The sequence below is a fragment of the Xiphophorus couchianus genome, chromosome 7 (genome assembly GCF_001444195.1).
Source record: "Xiphophorus couchianus chromosome 7, X_couchianus-1.0, whole genome shotgun sequence".
In the NCBI taxonomy this organism is placed as follows: Eukaryota; Metazoa; Chordata; class Actinopteri; order Cyprinodontiformes; family Poeciliidae; genus Xiphophorus; species Xiphophorus couchianus.
The window spans coordinates 13,454,734-13,471,812 of NC_040234.1; the positions used below are offsets into that span (position 1 = coordinate 13,454,734).

Sequence of the window (17,079 nt, forward strand, 5' to 3'; positions counted from 1 at the left end):
GTGTTTACCAGTGGGATGTTCTTTTTTCAGTTTAGACAAGCATTCAGATGTTTTTCTTTTTCTCCCAACACCATAACAGTTGTGTTATTTAACATTGAGTATAAAGTTTTAAAATGAACCTATAGCACATATCCGGAGGCATGAAGCAAGTTGATAAACCTGCTTTTCAAAATCACGCATGTGTTCCCTATAGAGTTGATGGAAGTGTCTGTAAAATCTCACATCAGCTGCACTGTGTAGAGGAGAATTAAATTAAGAGCATTTAATCTTGGGGACAAACTAGCTGACTGCAAAATCTTTGGCAAATCCTCACTGCCAAGCTCCATCTCCGTCCAGATTTGTCAGTAAGACTACAACCAAAAAGTCACACATTATGACGTTTTTCATCACTGTTCTTTTATCAACAATGACTTAAACATTTCTGATCGACCATCTTCAAAAACAAACATTTTGATAGGTTAGATGACCCATTAAAAGAGGCCAGAGTTGTCATTAATTGTCAATGCTTTACTGGGGAGTTACAAATTAGCAAAAGATAGGGACTTAACCTCCTGCAGGATAAAGTTACTTCGCTACACCAATCAGGCAAAAAATAAAACAACAAAAAAACATGTTTGAGGCATCACTGATCAGACCACAGACAACAGTGGAGATGTTGCAAATCCAGTCTCTGAATACATCAGAGGTGTCTCCAACTGAAAACGCGTGTGCAGGTATCACCGATCAGACCCTTGGACTCCGGGTTGGAGACACGGGCCGTGCCATCTTTGCCAGTGAGACTTGAGCAGGAGCTGAAGGCGTAGTAGTGGGGGAGGTTGCTGTGACTGGAGCAGATCCGCAGGATGAATTGAATTTGGCTCCCGAGACACTGGTGGAGACCAAAAGAGTGGCAGCAGGTGATTGAGAAAACCAAATAACACTAAGTGCAAGAAACTATGAAGAAAGAGACAAGAAGCTAGAAAACTGGACAAGCACAGTTTGAACTCCTAAAAATATAAAAGGAGACAAAGGAGTACTGAAACAGGAGCGACAGCAAACATGAAGAAAATAAAACACAGAATAAAAGGGGAACAACTACAAAGGAGTGACTCAGTAACTATGACTATAAAAAAAACTAAACAAAACCTTAAATGGGACTTAAGCAAGAACACAGGTACAGAAATCACAAAGTCCTTAAAAACATGACTAAAAGGCAGAGGAGGGGCCAACCCAATATTAAGCTATCTAGCTGCATTTGGCTTAAATTACTGCAATTAGGTTTTAAATGATTTTTTTTAAAACTAACTAACCAACTAAGTGAGCTATATTTAGGTAAAAAGCTAAGTAGCTATCTACCTTTAGCTTTCATTTATTTTACCCCTGCATCATCTAGCAGCTCTGTTACACGCTAAGCTTGGCTATCATTCTCAGGTTTCATTTGCGATCAGGTTCAGTTAGACGACAGCAGCAGGAGGCGGACAGCAGTTTCACTCAGATTACTGCGGTCTTAAATATTTTAACTAAGGACAAGGAGCTGCTACTCAGACGGCACAAGTCAAAACACAGAAGCTGCCCGAGGAGGATGAAACAGGACATATGTAGCTCTACTGAGGTTACCAGAGATCAATCAAACATTTAGACTTTATAATTACCAAATAGAGGTGTCAGTAACAGTCTCTTGTTTCACTGGACAACTGGGTTGTGCACACGTGTCAGCTGGAGGTAAACCTAACAAAAATATGCAACAAAGCTTTGAGGCTCATCGCATGCTGTTTCCTGTTGGGCCACTCCTGGTGGGCTGCACCTCTGCTTCCTGGCATGGAAGCATCTGCAGTTGTAGTTTACCACCTGACCACAGTGCCAGTGAGTCCCACCTCTCTGTGGTGTTTGACTTTGTGTGGGTGGATAAGGGCATTGTTCTGTACATGTCATGAGACACTGAACCCTTTGAGTTCAACGTTGGTTGTTTTTCTGGCATGCCCAGGTTTGTTCACCCTGCCTTTTACAACCTCTTACATTGTAAAATCTCACAGGCTGCATTAAATTATATATATATGCTTCAAGTAATTGATTTACTTACGTAACGTTGCATTATCTTACCCCCCCAAAAATATAATATGTAAATCTGAATTTAAGAATATGTTTTAGAAGGATTAAAATTGACTATTGTTATAGAAAATTGCTTTTCTTTTCAGTGATGCTAATTTGGATTTGCAGACTGACTCAGCAGATTTGGATGGTTACTTGATAACAAAGCAATTTTCCAAAATTTTCAGATTAATTGCTTTGAAACTCCAGTCCTTAAGGGCTGGTGTCCTGCAACTTTTAGAGCTGTCTCTTCTTCAGCACACCTGAGACAAATAATCAGGTAATTAGAGGGAGTCTGAGTCTGCATAATTCTGCCATTTGATTGGGTTATGTTGGACCAGGGACACATCTAACAGTTGCAGAACACCGGCCCTTAAGAACTGGAGTTGCAGACGTCTGGCAAACCATATTAGCGATAGTTTGCGAAACCAAAATAGAATAGAAGTTTACTTTAGCTAGTTCACTTTAAACATTTTAATTTCTTTTCTCTGATCAAGACTTTATGCTACAGTTAATACAATGCTCATGTTCATTTCTTAATGTTAACGTGTGGCATAGTGTTAGAGATGGAAGCGGAGGAACATAAAAATGGGGCACCAAGGAGAGAACATAAACACCAGATCCTCTAGATTTACCCAGAAATGGTTTCTAAATAGTTTCCTGTCACTAATTCTCTAAAGGCTGTTTTTGTTTACCTTGTGTGTACAGATACTGCGGCTCCTTCAATCTACATCATGTTATTTACATTGACCATTTTTTTCTTTGTATTTGTTGAGCATCTTTAAGTATTTTTGCATATTTGCTAATATTTCTGGTTATTGCTACGGGTAGTATTTTATTGTTAAATGTTACTCAAATTTAAATCGCTCTATCAAAGTCAATAGTTGATGCATCCGGTTGAAGCTAAAATAATGTAATGAAATCAGTAACGGTGAGATAAATTTGCTATTTTACCATAATATAAGAGCGTAATGAGATAGCAGATGCAGATAGACTGCAGACTGGGATTTGAACCTGGACTTTCTTGCTGCAAGGTGTCAGTGCTATAAATTTCACCTTCATCATCAACATCTAAGTTTGCACATTGTAAACAGAGACTGTGTATGTAAAATTATCCCTCTTACACTCAATTCATCAGCCCTCATAATTAAATTAAAATCACTTTTTGCAAGAAATACATTCTCACACAGAGAAAAACATCCAACTTTTAACTTCAGCTTCCAAAAAGAGCACACACAAGAAAAACCACCTGAGCCACATGTATTACAACTCTTACTGTTAACTCATGATATACTTCCATATTTCCAGCCTTGCTGTGCTTATAATATTCCTCTTGTTGCCCCTTGAAAGAGAAGGCCGGCAGGCATCACAGATCCTCCCCCATGCTTACCAGTAGCCTTTTGGAAAACTCAATCTTGGTGTAATCTAACTAAAGAACACAGTCCCAGTAAAAGCCCCACCATCAGTGAAAAGCACCACTGTATTGGGAAAATGACCAAATCCTCTACTTTTCCCAAAGTGTAGACCATCTTTATTATAAATCAGTGCCAGAAATAATAAATAAATAGTTTATACATTATAAATTCTGTTGTTATTGTCTATCTCTGTTAAAGCTCTTTCACAGGCAGAGTGAAGATGTACACAAAAACAGCGACATGAATGCTCCACATATAGACAAGAATATACATATTAAACTGTGTCTTTTTTTCCTGGTTGCTGTTTCACCCCATACTCCACCTCCTCCTCCCAGTTTGGGGTGTAGAGTTTCTCCCTGAAGGATTAGCAGAATAACTTTAAGGACAAGGCCTGATTGTTGTCAGGGTGTCTGCAGTGTGTGGCTGTCGTATGTAGTGAGCTTGAATTTGAAGCTAGTCATGTGTGAGGTCTGGCAGGCATGTCAACGGACACTGACTAAGTGAGCTAATAAGAGCTGGTATGCCTCTGACTTAGGCTGATAAGAGGATTACAGTATCAGTACATCAAAGAATTTCCCTGCAGCTCTCTGATCACCTGAAATACTGTATATATTGGTGCCGTCAAGGTCAAGACAGGTCACACCCACCAGGCATGTAGAGAGTATTAAGCAGTTTCCAAATTCTTGGTATTTAAAGGTACAGTAAATATCTATGTGCCTCCTGACAGATTTCTTCACTTTTTGAAGACTGCTGATTTTCTAATTAGTTTCTAATAAATAAAATAAATAATAAATAAACAGATAAATACAACCTGACTTAATAATAAATGCAGTTTTCAAACGATGATTTAGCTTAATACTGAAAAACCTTTCCAAAACAATCTGCTATGTGAAAAATTACTGCTCTCCTAAACATATTAACTGACTGACAGCAGTGGCTTTCACATATTGTTGAATTATGAATATTGAGGCACATGCCGTCTGCAGTGCCACAGGTCATCCTCTGTGTTACCATAGAGCTCTTGTCGTAATTTTTGTAGGCCGTCCACTCCCTGGAAGGTTTACCACTGTTTTACGTTTTCTCCATTTCTGCATAACTGGCTCTTACTGTGGTTTGTAGAAATGGCTTTGCAACTCTCCACAAACTGAGATATAATCATCTCTGTTCCTCATTTGTTCCTGAATTGTTTCATATTGAGGCGGGGTGTGCTACTCTTTCAGATCTTTTTACCTACTTCATATTGTCAGACAGGTTCCATTTAAGTAATTTCCTGAATCTTCAAGTTTGGCAATCATCATTTCTGGTTGTGGCTTATTAATAAAGTAAAAAATTAGATTAATCAAAGTAAATTTATAATTTAATACAAAATACAACTTTGGTACTTACTAAAGTTATACACAAGTGTTTAAAAAAAATCAAAAAGAGAACAAATCCGGAAGGGGGCAAATACTTTTTGACAGCGTTTGACAAGTTCCAGGTTCCCAGCTGGATGATAATATATTATTTAATTTACTAAGTGACAGCAGCAGAAGGTGAAAAGACTTTCTTTGCTTGCACACCGTAGCATTTCATCTTGACTCACATGTCAGGTTGCACTTGTAGCAGAGTCTTCTTGTTTAACATACAAACCAAGCCAAGTGGACAGAGAAGGATTCACAGTGATGTCCATGGTGGGGAAAGTTACTTTGGTGCCTGATTTTTCTGAGGATAAGAAGAAACACAGTAGAACACAAGAACCCAGCTGTGATTTGACTAAAGACCATTGAAAACAAGTAGAACGCTCCAACCATTATGCATTTTTACCACTAACACTAAAAAGAAACTGTGAAATAAAAAGAAAATTAAATGAAAGCAGAGTATAGGGACAGATAAGGGAAAAAGCACTCAAAGAAAAGGAAACAAATGAGTTTCTGGTTCGTGGCAGGAAATCTGAAGGGATTAATGGACTGTGTGAGGTAGAACAAGCGTGTTCTTGAGTCTTATTAGTTCTGGGTTAATGAAAAGGTCAGACTGCAGACTGAACTTCATTTACAAATGAAATCACTTCAGCCAAGATGTGGTGGAACTCATGCAAAATACACAATCAAACAAACATCCCAGAGTTTGTGTGTCTGCAGAGAAGAATGAGCTCGCTTCTGCACATCTAATTAGAATCTGGGGAGTTTGGAGGCTTCATTAAAACATCCAACTGTGTTGACAGCAGGACTTTTACTGTTGGTGGGTGATGTTGCATTGCAGGCTGGAGATTAGTGTGAAAAAAGCTTGCAAAACTAGTTGTTACTCAGGTTAAGTGAATACCTTGAGCAAGTTTTCAGACACTGTGAGATTTTTCCCGTCAGAAACCACTTAGTTCTGACATGTGGAAACCTGGCAGACAACTGAAGTGTGAATCATGTCAAAGGTCTTATTGGGTCTTTGTTGGAGTTTGTTTTTTCTGTCTTGTCAAAGACAGTCAAAAGATTATTTTACACACCATTTAAGATGATTAACACTCCTTAAATTGGTTCACATTCTGTCAATCAATGTCCTTCAGAAGTAACACGAGGAATATTAATGCTAAAGAACATTAGCGGACAAACATCAGCACCAATGACAGCAGGTCAGCAATCAAGTAGTGAAGATGTTCAAAGCAGGGCGAGGGTTTTCAACAATATCCCAAGCTTTGTACATCTTACAGAGTATTTCTCAATCTGTCATTTGAAATGGAAAGAGTAACTATAACACTGCCAAGAAATAGTCAGTCACCTAAACTGTTTGGAAGGTATTAGCAGCCAGGAACTGTGTGGCCTTTATTGAAGATAAGTTGGTGAATATCCTCATTTGTTTTAAATGAAGGAAACTAGGCTCATCTTGTTATCTTAAGACATTTCATCTCTAATTCTAAAGATTTTGATAGTTCCTTTTAATTTAAATTTTGGATATTAAGCAGAACACATTTGGTTTAAACCAAATACTGCATTAAAGATAAGGAACCTAAGACTATCTGTGAAGCACAAGGGTGGAAGTGTGGTGGTTTGGGGATTTGCTGCAGCTGGACTCATGTCTATTGCGTATAAGAGGTTTTCTAAGAAAAATGTGAAACCATCAGTAAATAAAATTAAGCTGGTGCAGAACTGGACCCCACAACGTGACAAAATAAAAACATGGCATAATGGAAACTAAGAAATGCAAAGTTCCCGGCCTAGTTAAAAGCTAGATCCTAGACTCAATTCAGGAGAGACTTCATACAAAAAATTCCTCAAGGCTGAAAGTGAGAAATAAAGCCAACTTGAGACTGGTTATTCCAGTCTAATGGAGTGGGACCAGTGACTAAAAGGCAGGATGACCTTTTCTTCCAGTTGAAAACTTTGTTTATATCTTTTAAATTGCTCAAAACAAAGTTAATTTCTAATGTTTAATGCAATTAAATCAGATTTTTTTTGTAAATCCAAACACTTTAAACATTAGAATATGATCTTTAAGATTCTGAATATCCATCCATCCATTTTCTATACACCCTTGTCCCTTAGTCCCAGCTATCGCTAGCTGGAGATAGCAGCCTATCTCCAGCTAACAATAGCTGGAGATAGGCTGCTATCTCCAGCTAACGTTCCAGGCGAGAAGCGGGATACACCCTGGACAGGTCGCCAGTCTGTTGCCGAGATTCTGAATATTAAAAATGAATTTTGTACTACATTTTATCACAATTGTAAAGCATTACACCAAGATTGGGTTCCATTAATCGGTTGGTAGTTTTGAGGTCCTGAAACCTTTCATATCATAATCTTACAAGTACATTTTCCTAATTTCTTTTAAGAAAACACAATGTGCTGTACATGAATGTGAGATAATGAAAGAAGTCCAAAATAAAAAGCGGGTAAATTTTGAGAAAGCATGTGATAAGATATTTGAAAAGAAACCATTTGGCTTAATCATCTACAGAAAGTGACAAGAACATAAATCTGATTAATTATAATCTTGAAACTGCAAATTTAACATATTTTCCACATTTCACAGGATGCAGATTAATATAGTCACAGTCAGACTGAATCAAAATCCATTAGCAACATAAGGCAATAAATTGTTTTATTCCTTTCTGCTCACTTACATCATGTTAGGAGTAAACCCACATACACTCCATAGGTCAATAGATTCTGAAGGACATTTAAATTGTGATAGTTTGACATTACAAAATGCTTTTATAAAAGCTCATTTTGTTATGAAATTTTGTTTTCACTGGTTCATGTTCATAATACCTCTTAATATTAGGTCCATCACATTTTAGGGTGACTATGTAGTCACAGCTTTTATATCTTGGATTACTTGTTAGAAATCAGCATTAATAAGGCACATTATTAAAATGTTGGTGCGGTTGTAACATAGTTCTTCTGTTTTGTTCTTTATTAAAAGAATAATAATAAAAAGAAAGCGTGTGAGATAAAAATATTTCTCAACACAAAGCTTTTAGAAAAAAATTGTAAACAGAAGACCATCATCTGACATAAGACGAAAACAATGAGATGTGTCTGAATGTGTCGAACAAGAGAAAGCCAACCGCCCTGAATGCACATGAAGGCTGAAACCCTTCAATAGCTATTGTTTCCGTGCTCACATAGTTTTCCCTGGTCCACCCCACATCCACTTCCTGTAAGTAAGCCTGTACAAGCACACTACTGTACAACTGTGTTAATATAATAAAACTAAGCCTCTGTGCTTCCAAAACATGGTGTATGAAAAGATCGCATTGCTAAAAAAAAAATTGCTACAGAGCTTAATAACAGGTAGGACACCATTAGGTTTATAAAGGTCATCTTCCATACTTTAGTGCCAGAACTTGGTAAATACTTCCTGACCGCACATGTTGATCATTTGGTCAGAGAAATGGAGATCAACTGCAGCTACTACAAGAAAAGATTCAGATCCATTCTTCAAATAAAAATTGTGACACATTTACTAAAACAGTTGAAGTGTTGCAACAAATTCAGTCCTTCAGTCTTTATAGTCCAAAGAGAAATGTTAGCGCCCCCCTGTGTTCAAACACAGGAAAATAGGTTCATGAGGTTGGGACCCGGAGCCCAAACCTTTCTTTTAGTCAAATATTAATCTGGTGAGATGAAACAGACCAAATCCAAAAATTGAAGCTTCTATCTTCCCAGTCTCAGGAATGACTCTCTAATATCCTGTGCGTATAAGCAGCTGAATGTAAAACCTTTACTGTGTGTGTGTGTGTGTGTGGAGAGGGTTGATGGGTGTATGTGCGGCAAAGTTTGAGGCAAGCTCTGCGTTTCCTTTAGTATTCTCCTGCTGGGAATTAACCCAGCAGGACCCTTTGGAGGCGGTCTGCAGGGACGCTGTTCTCCTCCTCAGACTCTGCGTCGCTCTGAGGGTTGGAGCTGCAGGGAGAAGTGCACTCCGGGGAGCACAGGTAGTGCATGAGGGGCAGCCGGTACTTCCCACAGAAGTCAACGAATTTGATCTGTCGCACGCATGAATCAAAGTAAACACCTGGGGAGAGACAACAGCAAAGTCAAATATACGACGCTCTAGAGTACATAGTGCATCATCGCTCTGCAGTTCAGGGTTCCCGTTCTCTCTTTAATTTTTAGAGTTGATGTTTTTTTTCTGCAGTTTTTAGAATATTCTAGACATTTGAGTACAAAATATTAACCTTCATTTGTTGGAATTGTCGTTGCGTGTCATCTGTAAGCAAAAGAAATCGTAAAACAAACTGATGCTGAAATTGGCTTCAATAACTTCTCAGGATTTGTTCATAAAAATGTGTACATTTGTAGCTAAAGTCCTTCAAATAGCAGTTTAAATGCTTCCTTTGGCATTTTAGATCCAGGTCAAGAATCCCAGGTTCAGTTCGACCTCAATTTAACGATACGAGTCCAAATCTGTGAAAACTGTCTGCCATTTTTTTTAATTAGTGAGCATTCAGTGAGTCCAAGTCAGGACTACTGATGAGTAGAATATTAATTTCTGATGAGGCAAATTAAAGATGGTAATTAAAAAAATAGAGATTTGTAGCATTTACTAAATTCATTAACTATTATTAGGTTGTTGCTCTTTAGAAAATGGGAGAGGGAAATGTTTGGAAAACCAAATACTTTTCTGATTCTGATACAAAATATTAAAAGAATCATCATACCAGCACATTTGGGATTGGGGCACTTGCTGGCAAGGTCCAAGTAGAGCACCAGGTTGGAAGGCATGTCATATGGAAAGTAGGGAATATTTCTGCTTTTAATGGTACGTCCTGCTAGCTCTAGAAGCGAAGGAGGGTCATAAATCATCTCTTTGACAAAGCGCACCACAAGGGGATTGCCTCTAAGACTGAGCTCCTGCAGGTGCACCAGGCTGAGGATCTCTCTAGGCAGGTAGGTGAGCAGGTTGTTGTGGAGACTTAAAGATCGTAGAGAGTGGAGCCTGGAAAAACAAAGGCGGCATGAAATCTCATTTTCAAAGTTTAACCACTGGAACAGCTGTATATATCAGATAAAGCATTTCTTAAGCATAGATTAGGTGGAAGCTGTTAAGATGGTAATACCTGGCGAGCTGCGGAGGGACACTTTGGATGCGGTTGTCACATAGCACCAGGTAGGTGAGGTAGGGCAGGTGTGCCAGTTCAGGAGGAATGTCTGAGATGAGGTTTCCTCCCAAATACAACATCTCCAAACTAAAAACGATACATGAATAACAGAGCACTTAGTACTGAAGGGAGAAAACATTTTTTTTGTCTTAAAGCACGTGTTTATGGTGTCCAACTCAGAGCAACAGTTCTTTAGATCATCATCTTCAGTTTTTAAAAGTACAAAATAATCAAACTCAGACAAAACTATCTTCATTGTTTAAAAAAGAGAAGTGTGGAAGATGGGTTTATCAGTCAGCTTATTTTAAAGATACCCATCATGAGTTTTTTTTTTTTGGTAAGAAGCTTAGAATAAAAAATTTTCACTATTAAAAGTCAAGTTGGCGTTAAATTTAGCCGGCATTAACAATCCACAAGGGGGAGCCAAAGATGCATGAATCTATATTTCAAGGATATTCATGGATGATGTCTCCTTTTTACCTGTTTGCCTGAAAGCTAGCCTGTTTGCAGGCTGGCTTTCTAAATAAAGTTAGAAAGATAAATGATAGGAAGTCGCAGAAAGAGAAACATTTTTCAACATCACAACTCATTCATTATTATGAGGAAGACATGTGGGGTAATATCAGCAGAAATATAGCAGATCTGTTTTGACTTCATTGGCAATAAGGTTAATTATCCTTTTTTTTTTTTTTTTTTTTTTTTTACCTTTCCACCATCTTTCCCAAACTGCTCTCAAATCAGCCAGGAGTACACACATTTATAGCATTAGTAAGAACTAACTTTCTGGATGTTGTTTTGTTATCATTAGTAATCTTGACTTTGTGCTCCTGACCACAAATTAAATCTGGCTCTACTATGTCTGCATACAGCTGTAATAATTGTCCGTTTGTGTTAAATATGACATGATCTGATAAGTTATTGGCGGCATAGAATACAAGGTGGTGTAATTAGGAGAAACATGGTGAGAACTATGGATGACTAGTCAGCAAAAGTAAATGGCCAGACCATCTGCCTGCTGAAACTGATGACACAGCATGTGCTAGTGAGGAGGCCATTATGCTGTCCTGGTGGCAGAGCAGCGAAAAACCCCACTTCTGTGACGGGAAAGGAAATATTCAGGGTCCGCTTGCTGCCCAAATCAATGCACATAAATGAATTATCCCATTAAGTTCGACACCAGTTGGATTTGATGCAGTTTAACTTGGGACATAACAACAGACTGCTTGAAAATCTTCAGAAGCTAAAACCACCTTTACAGCATAATTTTTTACCACAGAGATGGGAGTTTCATCAATAATCCATACAGAGCTCTACATATACTTCAAAATATCTAACATTTGTTTTCCACACATAATTACAAAGAAAGTTATAGTTCATACATAAATGTCTCCTCTGCAGCATTTTGAAACTGCTTCCAAAAACGTGGCCTACAGTAACAGCAAAGGCTGAAGGAAGCCTGCTGTAGTTTTCTTTGTAAGTTTGCTTCTGATACAACATACAACGGAAAACTCGGCCATATTTTTTTGATTTGGAGAAGGCTGGTCTCAACTAGAGACTGGCCAGCTGGAAACAAAAAGGATTTTCAAAAATCGGATGTTTTGACAGAGCTGCTACAGCAAGAAAAGTGCTCAAATGTAGCTGATTTTTGTTCCGCTGAGGTGTTTAAGCATAAGTTAAGTCAGAGAAATCTGACAGTTGATAGTTATTTAGCTTTCACCCTCTAATAAAACAAGCTCAAAATTTTAGAGTTAAAGGTCCACATCCTCCTGAAACAGATTAATGTTTACAGTTAATGCTAATAGCACTTTGTGTTAACTCTGAAAAACCACAATGTTGGTCTGTATAAGATGTTTATACAGACCAACACACCTATTGTATCTTGAAGACAATGGCATGGCTAAGATAAGAGGTTGACTCTTTATCCTCCACGTGTCTGATAAAATAGTTTGGAGGTTTAATCTTTGTTCTGGTGTTGGGTCACTCTGACATTTTGTCAAATCAACAGGATAAGATAGAAACCATCTCATGACCGACTGATATCAAAAATCAAGCATAAAATCCATCAATCATCTATACCCACTAATCTTCACAGGGTCACTGGCGCCCATCTCCAGAGGTCATTGGGCGAGAGGCTGGGTGCACCCTAGACGGCTCGCCAGTCCATCACAGGGCAAAGCTTCAAATGTTTTGGGGATTCCTTGTTGTTCTGACCACCAGTTTTTCTTCTATGTGAAACTGTGATCTACAAATAAGCTTCTGTAGTACTTTAAGCAGGTTTTCTGTTTTCTTACATTTTCTGCTACTAATCAGTGTTCTCCCGTCCCTCCCACCTGGTACTATAAATGAGTTTTACATCTGAGTTGTCAGGTAGGTTACTGGCACAGTACACTAATACTGAATGTATCAGTCAATCATCAGGATTACAAGTGAAATATAAAACCTATAATTACTGCATCAGGACACAGACATGGTTAATTTAGACTAACCAACACCGAAACCAAATTGATTTATGAATCAATACTGAGGAAAACAAAACATGAACTCAGGCCTGCATAGGTTCAGCACCAGGACAGTTTATAATGGGGTTATGCAGCCTGTGGCTCTTTGGATCATAGGCTGCACACATTCTGACCTTTCTAAGTCAAAAGGAAGATGACTAGAACAAGAGCCACACCATTTTAACTTCTCGTAAAACTAAAAAGGACTTAGGACAAGGACACAACAAACATGATGAGCTATATTACTTGCGGAGACGCAAGTAAAATAGCAGATGTTACCAGTCATTGTGAACTGGAACATCATCGAACTACCCTATATCAAAGCTTCACTTAAGAGAAGGCAAAGATAATTACAATTTTCAACTGCAACTGTCTTAACACATTAAGATTCATAGGTTGTATAATTTGCAGAGGTTCAAAACCTACTCCAGGCCTTTAAAATTGTAATTCCATAATTTTATTTTTGTCTCAATTTCTTTTGTTTTTCTTTATATAATTGATTTACTTATTTCAAATATGGGGCTCATTCACTCCATCTTCTAGTGCCGCCTTGGGCATCTGCCAGTGCAGGTCATATCAAAAACTGTCTCTGCAACATGCAATATTGCATTCACTGATAACCGTGTGACTGCTATCAGTTGATGGCACCAGATTAAGTAGGTCAAACCAACTCGTGAAGCACCAGGCCCAGTGTGAGGAAAGTGGGTTTACAACACTTTAAATGACAGCTTATAATTGGTGACTCAAAGCATGTGCAGCAAATAGCAACTTTGACATTATGCTGACTGTAAAAAAAAGAAACTTCAGCAAGACACATTCAACTACTTTTGTGTACCAAAACACAGCATATGATAGATAAGTGAATAGTTCAAAATGTTTCTCTGTGCAGTCAACATATTTACGTTAAATTGAAGAAAAAAAATTCTCAAATGGTAAAGTGTATCCACTTAAATTACTTATGTTAAATTACCAACCCTGGTTTTAATTTGTTGACTTTCACAGTAGTTTAGATCTGAAATCTCTGCCCGTCTTTAAAATGTGACTTAAGGAAAGTTCTGATGAAGATATTTTGACAGTGAAGCAGCGAGTTCTTTCTGATGGCTGATGTAAATCAACAGAGTTGGGGAGGTGGCTAAACTCTGCGACCCCAACACAGGCAATTGTACCATGCATGAATGGAACCTCTTCTCCCTTAGCGAGAACCCATCCCACCAGCAAAGTCATTTGCAGGAGTTAAAAAAAAGGAAGCCACTATTATCTTATAACCAAATTTATCAGCCTACCATCTTTTTAAGTGTTGGCGATTAGTCTTGACAGGACAACCTTCACTGTTTTCCTTTAAAAAGACTATCTTTTGATAGCACAATGCTGCTGTATTAACACAATGATGTATGAAAACTGCTTCTTTTGTGTTATAGTCCTTTATATTTATTTAGCTAAACACCAGATGTTATTGTTAGAGAAAAAAGCTTATACAATCCCTTTCTTTTCAGAAAAGCATTCAAATATGTTGTCGTTGTGCTAGTTTCAAAGCAGCATTGGGTTTCAGAGCTAAATTATTAAAAACCATTATAATAAGGGTCTCCTTATTAGCTGCATGTTTATATAGATGTGCTAAATGTTGCCTTTTAGTGTTGGGTATGGTACGTAAACAATTTTACAGGGCTGAGAGAGGCTTTACATGCTCCGTTTAAACACAGAAGCTTATGTTTTGCTGAACAAGTGAACTTTACTTCACTCATTATTTAGATATACAGTATGTGCTAATAAATAGAATCTCCTTTGATATTCTCCTTACAATTTGTGTAAAGCAAGTATGAGTTAAAATTGATATACCAGCCAAACAGCTGAAAGGAACTTTTTGTTCACAATGATTTCTTCAGAAGCAGAACAGACACAGAGTTTTGGGATGCATTTAATGCAGGGGACTCCAACCTCAGCCCTAGACCTAATGATCTACCGTGAAGTTTGACAAAGGCCTGGTAATTACAAAATTCATATGATCCAGGGTTCCATCTAAAACCTGCAGGGAAGTAGAACCTCGAGGACAAGAGTTGGAGACCTCTGATTGAATGGATGATCAGGTTTTATATTCATTGATAGGCATCATTTGCATTGATGTTACCCCTGAACTGCTGAGAAAAGAAAATAAGGGCATAGTATTAGGGGTGAGAAGAGCTGCAGAAGTCCATAACTTCAGTGCATAAGTAAAAAAAAACCCATCAAATGCCATACTGTTGTCTACGAAATATAAAAACTTGACATTAATTGTAAAAATGTGTTCTACGTAATAATTTTTTGTACAAAGCTGATCTTACTTCCAAACATTTGCCCCATTATGTGGGTATGTGTGTATAAAGAATTCAAATACTTTAATTTTGCTGATTAATTTAAATATTCCAGATGTATGACTTTAACAACTTTTAAAGCACGACTGACCAAAAACCACATCAAGTTCATTTGCATTTTTTGCATATAAAACAAAAGGATTTCTAGTAGGTCAATCTGACTTAAACTAATCACAATCTCTGCATTTTGGGAAGAAACCAGAGTATGAACAGCTCAAATACAGGCTGCAGTACGGCGACACTGCCATCTGATCGATTGAATTTACAAAAAAAAAAAGCTTACATAAACTAGTACCTTGTAAAGCAAACAAAAATGTTACAGCGAGCCGTCTCCTTTGGTTGACCAACCCGCGTCGTTACCTACCTGGTTAAATATTCTATCTCTGCAGGAATACTTTTCAGCCTGTTTCCGCCGATAGAAAGCGACTGCAGGCGCAACAGTTTGGTACACTGGAGCGGGATCTCCTGGAAGCGGTTCCCACTAAAGTTCAACACTTCCAACTGCAGAGAGCCGAACTCCTTTGGCAGAGAGAACTCGTCCAAGCGGTTGTTCTTGGCTAAGAGGGTCTTAAGCTTGGCGAGTCTGGTGATGCCCTCACAGATGGTCGTCAGCCCGTTGTTGCTAATGTCCAAAAGCTCCAGGTTGTAGAATAGGCTGACCGACGAGGGCAGCGCGTATAGTCGGTTGTAGTTTAGGAAGAGCTGCCTGGTGTCCCTCTGTCTATCCTCGCTGACATTGTTAACGTTGAAAGTATTTAAACTCAGACGTGAAAAGTCAAGCACACAGTCTCTCGTTGCTGCTGCTGCTCCTTCTTGACTCTCCATTTTGGTTATTTACTTATTTTCACCGTGGCGCGCTTCTTCCTAAACTCGTCCCTCAAAACTGGAGTTGGCTCCTAAAGTTTTGTACTTTTAAAAAAACATCCCTGACTAAACATGTGCTACTCGTTTGACACAACTAGCTTCTGTAGCCAACATTTAGCTACTCTGCTACAATACTGCCTTTCATTCACCGAGGTTTTACTTCCACGTTTTGCGATTGGTTGATTACTGACATAAGCCCCACCCACTAAAGCGCTGGTTGGTTACTATTCTTGACTGTCACATTGTAAAAGTCATAGAGAAGTTTTATACATTTACCAGATTTACTGCTCAATTTTGATAAATCACAGCCACGTAAAATCACGCCAGGGTGTGTTACAACGGTGAAGAGGTTTTTAGGGGTTGTAACAGTGGAACCATGCTATTTGATGATCCTGCATGCCTGGGGGGCAAACCCTACTGTCATTATGCAACTCTTCTTGCATAATGACTGTAGGATCATTATGCAAACGTCTTATACTCGTTTCTGCAGACGAGAAACGAGTATAAGATAATTTAGTCCAAATTAAGTCGTAATATTATCACAGAAAAGAAAAAAAGAAAGTTTATCAGCATCACATATACACATACTCTTTATGTGCATACAGATAGAGTAAATAGTAGTAAAAAAAAAAGGGAGGGGGGACAATTTCTCAAGAACAAATGTGTAACATCTGTTTTGCTTTGCTCAAAGTTTGACTACTACTTTTAAACTTTCTGAACACATAACATAAAAAGCCAAACCTCATATTAAAATAATTTTATGCACCTTTTCTGTTGTACAGGGTGCTGATATTGCATCACATATAGTGGTTGTTAAGTTTTAGAAATAGAATACATCATTTCCAGCCTGACTTAAAAAGAAAGAATAATCAGCATCACTCATTTCATGAAGAAGTTCAGATAGAAGACCTTTTGACTTTTTACAGAAGTCATTGCTTATTTTATTGGACTATCGGTCAAGTTTCTTAACTGCCACTCTGGACTGAGTAAAAAGAGGAAGTCATGGAGCAATAGGTTGATGACCCCTGGTTTAGGTGATTATCATGTTTTGGTGTATTTGCATACTCTTATTTTCAGATAATGCCTTAACAGTGCTTTATGTGACAAATTAGACTTCTGAAGGCAATTGGTTGTGGTCACAAGGTCTACTTTTTGGGGTTAAATAGAAATGTATGCCTCAGATTTTGTGTTGTGCTCCAAGTCATGTATGTCTGCACCAAAGAATCCTGTAAAAGAGTGAAATTTGTGGTTCTAACATGAAAAAGTTTAAAGGGTATGGATACTTGTGTAACGTACACTATCAGCTACTCATTTAA

General features: G+C 38.1%; 1 protein-coding gene across 2 annotated transcripts; it reads right to left on the minus strand.

The window, feature by feature from the left end:
• Window positions 1–7,530: 7,530 nt before the first annotated feature.
• Window positions 7,531–15,934, minus strand: lrrc58b (leucine rich repeat containing 58b). 2 transcript variants are annotated; one of them, XM_028024302.1, is made up of 5 exons: window positions 15,264–15,934; window positions 10,012–10,140; window positions 9,613–9,890; window positions 9,130–9,161; window positions 7,531–8,966 (listed from the first exon to the last, which is right to left on the minus strand). In XM_028024302.1, the coding sequence occupies exons 1-5, from the start codon at window positions 15,722–15,724 to the stop codon at window positions 8,673–8,675; spliced, it is 1,194 nt and encodes a 397-aa protein (XP_027880103.1). In that variant the 5' UTR covers window positions 15,725–15,934; the 3' UTR covers window positions 7,531–8,672. The 2 variants fall into 2 exon arrangements, with proteins under 2 accessions (XP_027880103.1, XP_027880104.1); XM_028024303.1 differs by lacking the exon at window positions 9,130–9,161 and having other exon boundaries at window positions 15,264–15,931.
• Between the last annotated feature and the right edge of the window lie 1,145 nt (window positions 15,935–17,079).